Consider the following 11,502-nt stretch of genomic DNA (forward strand, 5'->3'; position numbering starts at 1 on the left):
AGATGTATCATGACCTTAGAGAAGTATTTTAGTGTGATGGCTTAAAAGGGGACATGATAGAATTTGTCGCAAGGAGTCCAAATTGCCAACAAGTTAAAGTCGAGCACCAAAAGTTGGGTGACTTACTCCAACAAAACCAAGTTCCCACTTAGAAATTGAAAGACATTAATCTGGACATTCTAGTAGATTTGCCTCGGAATCAAAGGCAAATTGACTCTATATAGGTGGTTGTGGATAGATTGACCAAATCTTCTTATTTAATTCTCGTCAAGTCCACTTACTCGGCGCCAGATTATGCAAATATCTTCATAGATGAGATTTTATATCGTCATGTTATTCCGTTATCCATCATATCGGACAGGGATACACAATTCACATCTAGGTTTTGGAGGTCATTCCAAAAAGGGTTGGATACAAATGTAAAGTTAAGCACCACTTTTCTTCCCAAGCGGATGGTCAAGTAGAGTGTACTATTCAAAACCTTGAGGATATGCTTAGAGCTTGTGTAATTGATTTCAAGGGAAATTAGGATAAAATCTTTCCTTTGGTTGGGTTCTCTTACAACAATAGTTACCATTCAATTATATCCATGACTTCTTTTGAGGCCTTGTATGGTAGGAGACGTAGATCTCCGATTGGATGGTTTGATGTGGGCGATTCTTCACTCTTTGGTCCAAAATTTATTAATAGATCTTTGGAGAAATCTCATATTATAAGGAACCGATTGAAAATATCCTATAGGCGGCAAAAGTCTTATGTTGACAATAGGAGGAGGGACTTAGAATTTGAATAAGGTGATAAGGTGTATCTAAAATTTCACTCATGAAAGGGGTGGTGAGACTTGGAAAGAAAGGGAAGTTGAGTCCTCGTTATGTGGGTCCCTATGAATTTTTGGAAAGGGTTATCAACGTTACATACGAGTTGAGACTACCTAGTGAACTAGCTTTAGTTTATCCGGTGTTCCATGTCTTCATGCTCAAGAAGTGCATCGGTGATCCCGAGTCCATTCTTCCTATTGAGGGTCTAGCTGTGGATGAGAACGTCTCCTATGAAGAGGTTCCGGTGGAAATCCTTGATCTTCAAGTGAAGAAATATAGGTTCAAAGAGGTGGCCTCCACAAAATTTGTATGGAGAAACAACCTAGTTGAGGGAGCAACATGGGAAGCCGAGGCCGACATGATATCTCGTTACCCTCATCTCTTTGTTTATTATGGTTAGTTATTCCTATTAATAATTAAAAAATCAATAAATTGAATTGTCTTGTTTTTTCAAAGATGTGCATATTCATGATAATGGTTTTTGCTAAAATGAAGTTTCATATAAAATGCTCTTTTGCTAAATTTTCACCTATTTGTGTATTTGTTATGTTGTTGTATATATGAAATAAGATTGAGAATGTTGATATGTCTTGAAATAAATCATCTCATAGGGGACTCTTTAATGTTATGTTGAGTCTATGTTGTTATTGAGAATGTAGTTCTTTATGTTGTCATGTTCAGCTCTTATGTGTTGTAAATTATGCTTTCAGTTACTGTGTATAAATTCCATGTTTTTATGTCGATTTGAGTTGTAAATCATGTTTGATATGATGTTGCTGGTTGGGCTCCTAGTATTGAGTATATCCTTTCCCTTTAAAAGATTTTAGTGTCATTCTGGGACGAATGTTTATAAGGGTGGATAATGTAAATCTCTGAAAGTCCAAATCCTAATCTAAAGGCTCACATGAGTGACTAAGATAACACATTTTAAGATCAATAATAATGTATAAAGTCATTTAGGATGTTTTAGAGTCAAAACGTCAAGGAACGTCCATGACGTCCGTAGACTAGTCAAAAAGGTGCTAGTGCGCCTTAGCCTATTTTACAGGGTTTTAAGGGTCATAAATGGATGAAATTTGCTGGAAAGGTGTATAACACATATTATAATATTTTTAGGGTCGAAACATCTGGTTAAGAATCCCCAATGACCACTCTAAGGGTCCTTACGAAAGACCCTTTCATTTTGACCAAAACTTGCCAAATAAGTCAGTGTCGGCAGTAGCCATCGACGCTTGCAGGCAACGACGCCTGGACTGATTAATGGGGCGTTGATGCATCCTTCAATGTTCACTTAACTATTTTTTCAAAAAGGTTTGTTTGGCACTTCTTTGTCGCAAACTATGGAGGTGCGGGCCGGTTTGGGGCATGGGCGACTGACCTACGGACCGGTTCGGGGTCTCATAGGTCAATTCTTGAATTCGCTGGTGACTTTTTAATTGGTTCCTTTAATTAGTTACTTAGTTAGAGATTTAATTAGTTATTAGGTGGTGGTTAATTTGATTAGTTAATTAACTATATAACCTACCCTACGTCTAAACTCAATGTAACACTTCCAAATTCTCAAACCCAAATTGTTCTTCCATTTGTGTACTTTCTCTCTCCCACAGAATACTCCATAGAATACAAGGATATAAGGGTTTTAGGTAAGAAAGAGTTCAACTTTTATCAATCAATCTTAAACAAATAACAAGGTATGGGAACTCTTCAGCTTTAGGATTCTTTTCCCCAAAGAGTTCTTCCAAAATGGGTTTCAAAAAGATGATTTCAAATGGGTTTCTTCTTTATACGTTTTTTATCATCTCAATTGTATTGTCTATGGTTTATTTTGATTATTATGATTAGATTATGATGTATTATTTTTAGTCAATTATGTTTTTTCTTGATAAATTCACTGAGATTATGCTTGAGACGTAAGGATATAAGGTTGGTTATAAACTACCTATGTGGCTTACTATGATATGATGATGTTACTATGCTAATATCACATTTTAGGGTTGTATTAAAATGTTTTCTCATGAAGTTCCTATTGAACTAATTACTATGACTTTACAAAGAGTTATTCTCTTATGACCTAAACTAAGTTATGATTGCTAAATAAAGACATTTCAAAAGGGACTCTATTTTTGCGCCGAGTGAATTAGTAATGAGAAGTGTCCCTTCCCATATAGGGGAGGTAGGTTCATTATTGTGTTCATGTTGGAGACTATAGAGTATGTATCATAAAAGGGTCCCAATTACATATCCTAGTACTTGAACTATGCTGCCTCCGTAGGAATACTAGCTAGTGGAACCCCTTAAATGCTATGTTCACGTATTCATACTACTTTGGCAAGTAGTCCACCTTCTTTCGGTGTAGGGTTCCATGACACCAGATTCCACATTAATTCATGTGGTCTATGTCAGTTAAGGAAAGATGTTCCCAAAAGTAAAATTAATTAATAGAGTGAACTCTAACTAGGAGGACTTAAGGGGTTCAACTTTGTTTAGGTAGAGGTATGGGACACTACCTATACATCGCACTAGTTGGCCTTGAGGGAATTCCTAGGAGGTAATCCTTATGTTATTATGCTCTTTTGAAATGAATGTTATGCTTACGTTAATTCTTCATGTTTATGGTATGTATTACAAAATATGAGGATGAACACTTATAGTGTTATGCTATGTGAAGTTAGACATTATTCATGATTATTTGGTTAGTTTGTTTGGTTGAGTGGAATTATGGGGCCTTACTTGACCATTTCACTAATAGGCTTGGTAAGGGGTTATGAGCAAGGCTTTACTTATGTTATAATATTAGGAACTCATGAACATGCTTTGTGGTTATAATATGATGGTAGAGTAGCAAAATGCTTAACACATGTTTACTTGGATTAACTTCAGTGTGTTGGTCTTGTGATGAATATTTTTGTACCATATGGAATATATGATTATTGTCTCATATGTGTTTTTGGGTTGTGCATAAGGCTTTTCAAAGTAACTTGGCATCGTTTTATCAAATGTCCCTTTTAGCATGGTTTCTATGTTGTGTGTGAATATGTTTCCATACTTACTACAAGTGGTGAGCTAGCCCCTATTCTCACCCTTTTTCTAAACATTTTAGGTTCCGGTGGTTGAAGGGTTTATGAACACTTTGCTGGGAAGGATTGGATCATTTCTCCAAGTGTGGGTACGTCCTCAAGATCCGAGGATGGTGCCTTTTCTCATTCTAACTACGTGACATGCTATAGTCTAATAACATTCATTTCACTCTTATGTTCAAGACATTGTTGGAATCCCTATGTGGCAATTTTACATTTGTGTAAGGGATATGCCTGCGTTCACTAGTGCAATTGGCTAAGTAAAGCTGCATATTCTTACTCAATCAAGTAAACCAAACAAGAACCATAACTAATGTCCAATTCACATATCATGTCATTAAGAGTACATAACGTCATACTTTAGCAATAGAGACCAAATATATATTCATAAGTGAATTCAACATCATATGGTGCCATCAACATGTAATATCATCCTATACATATCATTTACATTTAGAAGCATATTCATACATAAGAACATCGTCCGAAGATTCCCCTCAAGGATAACTAGTGCAATGTATAGGTAGAGTCCCATAACCCTACCTAGACTAAGCTAAACCTCTTAGGTCATCCTAGTTAGAGTTTATTCTTTACTTTGTTTTACCTTTTGGGATTACTTACCTTAACCGACAAAGACAATAAGAGCTATGTGTGGAATCCGGTGTCGTAAAAACTTACACTGATGGAAGGTGGTCCACCGACCAAAGTAGGACCAAACATAAACATAACTTTCTAGGTGGATCCACTAGCAAGTTGTCACATCTGAGGAGCACTCCCTAGACGTAACTGGCGTCATCGTCCTCGGAGAGGACTAAGACTAGACTCTTATCTTACATCATTACATCCATAGGTTAAAAATGTGGAAAATTTAAAAATTTTCTTCTATTTATCTTGAGGTTTACATAGACCTCTCGTATACACATATTATATTCATATCGAGTATACATAGACCCTTTATATAATAAGATAACATAGTCTTCTACTTTTATTGCACATAAATATATAAGATATAACATAGTCTTTAGATGAATCTCTCATCTCATAACCATCTAAACAAGAGTATAACAAATGGGCATAGCCCACACATAAATACAATAAAGCCAAATTTAGGCTATACAATCTTTACTACTCAAATGAAAAGGAAAGAACTAGAAGTCTTATAACTATAGAAACATCAATAGCCTTATAGTGGCATTGCCCTGGGAAAGTGAGGACCTACCCAACTTGGATGAGTGAGATTTCCAAATCTTCCTTCAAAGTCGTCTCATAATCCCTTCAATGACCGAAACCCAAAATATTGGGGAAAAGGGGAGAAAATGGGATTAGTGCATCACATGTACTAAGTATGAGACCATATGCACACATATCATAAAAATCATGCTAAAAAGGGACATTTCATTAAAGCATGTTATTTTACTTTGAAAAGCCTTATGCACATTCAAGGACCAACAACCTTAAGTCTAATCAATCCACACATGCATACCACCATACTTGAGCATACAATCAAGACAACTCTATCATCAAGTTATAACATCAATAAGCATAGATAAGAGTTCATAACAACATAACCAAAGCAAGACAATTAGTCATGAACCTTCTTTAAGTCCACTAGTGCAATGCCTAAGCAAAACCCCATAACTTTACTCAATCAAGTAAACCCAACAAAAGCCATAACCAATGTCCAACTTTATATATCATATCAATGAGAGTACATAACATCATACTTTATCAATAGTGAAACATATATTCATAAGTGAATTCAAAATTTTATGGTGCCATCAATATGTAAAATCATCATCATGATTTTATATATATATATATATATATATATATATATATCATTTATATTTATAAACATATTCATACATAGGAACATTCAACTAAGACTCCTCTTATGGATAACTAGTGTAATGTTTAGGTATAGTCCCATACCCCTACCTAGACTAAGCTAAACCCCTTAGGTTATCCTAGTTATAGTTCATTCAATTAGTTCATTTTATTTTTGGGAACACTTGCTTTAATTGACATAGACCACACGAGATAAGTCTGGAATCTGGTGTTGTAAAACCTTACACCGTTGGAAGGTGGTCTACAGGCCAAAGTAGAAACAAACATAAATGTAGCTTTCTAGGTGGATCCACTAGAAATTCTTCCTATCGGAGCAAAATAGTCAAGGAACTAGGAGATATGGATGAAGTTTCTACATGCCATTTATCATTGAGGCCTCATCTCATGAGAATCCATAGAGTGAGTATCCGTCATAGAGTCAACACCTCATGTTGCACACTAGGGTGAATCTTCCTCTATGGAAAGTCAACACCTCCCATTGTCAAATTCTCTCGGTGCAAAGCTAAAGTCCCTTTTGAAATATCTTTAAGGTATATATTATTATCAACATTTAGTTTAGGTCATATGGTCTATTCTTATCTAATCATCATGACTACAGCTCAAAAAGAATTTCATGAATATGTTCCTTTCATTACAATTCATAAATGCGAGGTTAGCACATTTAAATTATCACATCATAAAAAGGCATATTGATAATTTATTAACATCCTTATAACATTTACATATTAGGTAAAATCTCACAAACCATAGTCAATAAATTTCAATTCAACATCATACTAAACCTATCAATCTTAATATAAGGTATATTTCAATACAACGTCATCACTTAATCACAAGTATTCATAATTGAAGTAAATAGTTTAGATTACACAACTTACCCCAATCTTCTTCATAAGCCATCGTCCATGGTTTTATCATTAACAACACAATTCCACTCAACAGTTGGTGTAACAACATTATACAATAGAAATCTATACAATGCTAAGCCAATTGTATCATCACTATCCCAATCAATTTCAATTCATAAACAAGGGTTTAAGAGAAAAAGGTTCATCATGAATTCTTCAATAACTAGGTCCAATCCCAAGCATACAAGTCCCTAGGCTACCCACAGATTGAATAGGATAGTTACAGCAATCAACACATTCATTATTCCCCTTCAATTCATAATAAGAACCAAGACTTGAGGAAATTGGGGAAAGGATATGATTTATAAAAAAATCCCAAAGTTAACATCAATTATACAATAATCTACACTAGACTAGTCACATGCAATCATATTTCAACATAATCAATAATCAATTTTGATTTTAGAAGAAAACCAATTTGTAGAGAAAAGCCCTAAGAATTTAGGGAATTGAAATTCAACTTTTAAAGGACCTCTTGGGGAAATGGATCCCAAGAGTGAAGAACCCATACCTTAATGAAGCTTTATTCCCAAAAATTCAGTGAAAATCTTGGATACTTATCTTCTTTCTCAAGATTCTTGTTCTTCAATGGAGGATGAATGAAGAGAGATAAAGTAGAGAGAAGTGAGAGCGATTTGGGTTTCAATTTTGGTTTGTGTTTTTGGAGTGGAAAATGCATGGAAATTTACCTAAAGTCAATATATAATCTACCCCTAAATACCCAAACTACACCTCATTAAGTTGGACTTCCAAAAGTGAAGTCCAACTTGACTTCACTATGAGGCCCCCGTCCATCACCACGCCCCACTTCAAGGCCCATGAAGTGCTCAATGGACAATGGTGGTGGTCGTGGAGTGGTGAGGCAGTAGCTCTCCCAAGGAGCCTGTCACATTCGAGAGCACCCCCTAGAACTAAAATGGCGTACTTGACCTCTTGGAGATCTTATACAAGCCCATAATTATAATTAATCGCATTGACACAGTAAATTTAGCGAAAATTTTAAACTTTTCATAGTACAACATATGCTAGAAAATTTACTTCATATATATATATATATATATATATATATATATATATATATATATATATATATATATATATATATATATTCAACAACAATTTGAGTACATTAGGGGCGCGACCCTTAGGACATAATAATAATTACAATATATAAATATTTTGTAGTAAAGACTTAACATAGGAAATCCTTGGACTTAAGGATTCCTTTCACTGATCTTGGGAATCATCTATCAAGCTCTTGATCATTCAAAATATCCTTTAAGCATCCATAACCTGTACTTTCTGTAAAAAGTAGAGAAGAATGGGATTAGTGCAAGAATGCACTAACTATGGCAACCATGCAAAAAAATGCATTTAAAAGGAAAATTTTCTTGATATCATACGTCATGCCTTTTTGAGTAAGTCTTCATAAAACCTTTATACAATAGAATTATACAATTCACACACTTCATATAGATATATTCAAAGGCCAAACATCATATAAAATGACATATAGAATTTAAGCCATAATTGAGGTCACTTTACAGTGAGCTGCTTTACCTTAACAGTGAGCATTCATTTCTTTTATTCATTAACCTCCCAAGTAACCCTCTAGTGAGACTTGGTGCCATGCATCACCATAAGTCCACAAGGAAAACATACATACAACCTACACAAGTCATCACATATCCTCATATAATCAAAATATATCAAAGGCACATTTAAGTCTAGATTTCTTTTGCTGTACAGTAAGCTACTTCCATTTGTACATATTTTTACTTCTTTCATATTCATAATTATAAGACCTTGTTCATGACCCCAATCTTAGCCTACTAGTGCAATGTACATGTGAAGCCCCATAATCTCAAACATACTTAGTAAACCCATCATGAGACAAAAAATCTTAACATTCAATTCATACATCAACATAATAAGGGAAGACAACTTTATTCATGTCAGTAACCTTTATCATATAGTCAATAAGACTCACATAGTGCATATAAGGATAAGACCACATCACCTAGACTCAAACCATGCACATCTCCATAACAAGTAGACAAATACTACCATACCATGCATAAAGACATACTCATAATCATACACATTAGGTCACCTTCCTAGTACTTCCTAAGGAGCTACTTGTGCAATGTATACATGGGTTCATTACTTCCACCTATCCTAATTAACCTCCCTTAAGTCATCCTAGTTAGGGTCCTAGTCATTTATTTCCACTGTACATTTTACTTTGGAAATATAGACATAACTGACATAGACGATGTGATGCTAAAAATGGAATCTGGTGTCATGAAACTCCACACCGAATGAAGGTGGTCTACCAGCCAAAGTAGAACCAAACATGACATAACTTTCTAGGTGGATCCACTAGCTAGTATCCTATAGGACCACATAGTTATGGAACTTGGAGGCTATGATGGAAACATTCCTGTATGCCCTTGGGCTATGAGGCTTTCCACCTCATGAGATTTATGGTAGACCTATCTTTCCACATTTGAAAGGGACACACCCTCATATACAAGTTCACTCGGTGATAAACTAAGTTTCCTTTGTTGAAAAAGCCTTTGTTACCATTTCTTTATAAAATATAGGTTTAGGAGAGTCATACTTTCATATGCTAGCTCGTAGGTCATAGATTAGAAGTCCTTTCATCAACCTATATTATGTGAGAAAACCTTTCACATGGACATAACATATGTAAGCGCCTATCTAGTATAAGATACACGTGAGTACACCTTTTCCTAAATTGACTAGATCATCATTCATGTGTGTATATATATATATGTTAGAAAAACTTTCACATAACTTATTAGGGTCACACATGTCTATACATTCATATTTATGCATATAGAAACCAAAACTATAAAATATCCTATCAAGGCACACATGTGCAACGCATAGGCAAAGTCGCATACCCTTGCCCATACTAGTACATCTATCAAGTCATCCTAGTTAAGGAAACACATATCATAGTTTCATAGACATAAGTTTAACATGCATAGTAGTACACACTAGTGAATATGAGACTACCTTTTATTTAGACACCATGACCTATACTACTTGTAAGAATGCATAATGTGTGAGTGTGTGTACATTGGTCAACATGATCACATAATGTCTATCCATAACATCTTGAGGCATCCACACTCATAGGACCAAAATACACCTTAAAGCATAGACCACATAACAAACATAGTATAGGAGGCAATGCAATCTTCACATTATAATCAAGATTCCTAATATTAACTATTTACACCTTCACATAGGGGTACATGTGTAGGGGTAATCAATCCTTAATTGTTCATTAATGGCAACACCGACATATGAACATAACATAAACATTTACATGCTCATAACCATAGTACCATAACCTAGATTCAGAACTAAAGAAGAAAACTAGGCACAAGTTACACATAAGGTGATCATCATAACCACTCATCTGTATATTCATAAATTTGAACTCAAGGCCATGTTAAACACACATATAATGAAAATAATGTCAACACCGCCACCATAAGTAGACCATACACACAATTTCGTACAAGGCTTCATCAATGTTACTATAAAGAACTAGACAAAAAGAGAGCCATTCTTACCATTTCATCAATCTTTGATCAGTATTGATCAATACACATTTCACATCATTATTATATTATAGGGAATTATATATATGTACTGAAATCATAAAATAAACCATGTACAAGTCGTTACAAGATCTTGATACAACTAGTGCACTATATCACATATATGGTAGAAAGTAGATAGTTATGGATCATGAAGTAACTTCTCTAGTTTTCCTCACCAATCCTCATGTATAAATAATATAAATTTAGTGAATTATATAAATAGACATAAATCAATTCTAAATAATGCATTATCTAACCTAACATTTAAATTATGTCATACACATTACAACCATCACTTTATAGGCTAGAAGAATCTAACTCAATCATTACCAATTCAATGATTATCTTTATTTGTTAGATCAATTATACTTAATTATCATCACATTATACATATAGGCAGTAGCTAAGTACTTTTAACGATAATCGAGTAACAAGACAACCAACCTAAAGTCAAGATCACAAGTTACCACTTGATAGACTAGAAGAGCTTAGATCAACGTATATCAATCCTTCTTCACCTTGATAATACATGAAATATACATACAATTAAGTCATAATATTAATCTTAAACAGTAGCTACAATACTCTGAACATGATCAAAATCCACTTTTATATAATTAATAACAATTGCTACAATGAACTCCTAGAATTCTAATTAGGAATGTTCAATTCTTCATACAATAATCCACATGGATCCTTCATCATCAATTAATCATCAATTCACATAAATAACAATAGATATAGATGATTCAACATAAGAGAATCACAATTTAACCATTACCAAGCCATTAACACAAAGCCCATGCAAGGACTAAATCAATTTAGGGAAGGAACACGGGTTCATCATGCAATTGGATGAAAATAACGTTAAAAACAATATATTAAATTAAATTCATCATTATTTTAACATTTAAAAAAACGTTTGGAGAAGGAACCCATGGCTTTATTGAAAGATTTATCATGAGACTTGTTTGAAAACATGAGAAGAACTCTCCAAGTGAAAGGTTACTTAGAGATGAAGTATCACCATACCTTTAACTAAATGAAAACCTCTAAAACATGGTGAAAACCCCATGAGAATCCAATCTACAAGATTTTCTTGATCTTCAACAACAATGGAGGTTTTTTGAGAGAATTGGTTTTGGAGGGAATATTTAATTCGTGAGTTCAGATTGGGAATGGGTTGTCACGTTTTATATTAATTATATAC

At 34.3% G+C, this 11,502-nt stretch overlaps 1 protein-coding gene across 1 annotated transcript; it reads left to right on the forward strand.

The window, feature by feature from the left end:
• The first annotated feature begins 822 nt into the window (after positions 1-822).
• On the forward strand, positions 823-1,218 carry LOC138337895 (uncharacterized). The gene has a single exon (XM_069288332.1). The coding sequence runs from the start codon at positions 823-825 to the stop codon at positions 1,216-1,218; it is 396 nt and encodes a 131-aa protein (XP_069144433.1).
• The last annotated feature ends 10,284 nt before the right edge of the window (positions 1,219-11,502 follow it).

This window comes from Solanum lycopersicum, chromosome 8, assembly GCF_036512215.1.
Source record: "Solanum lycopersicum chromosome 8, SLM_r2.1".
In the NCBI taxonomy this organism is placed as follows: domain Eukaryota; kingdom Viridiplantae; phylum Streptophyta; class Magnoliopsida; order Solanales; family Solanaceae; genus Solanum; species Solanum lycopersicum.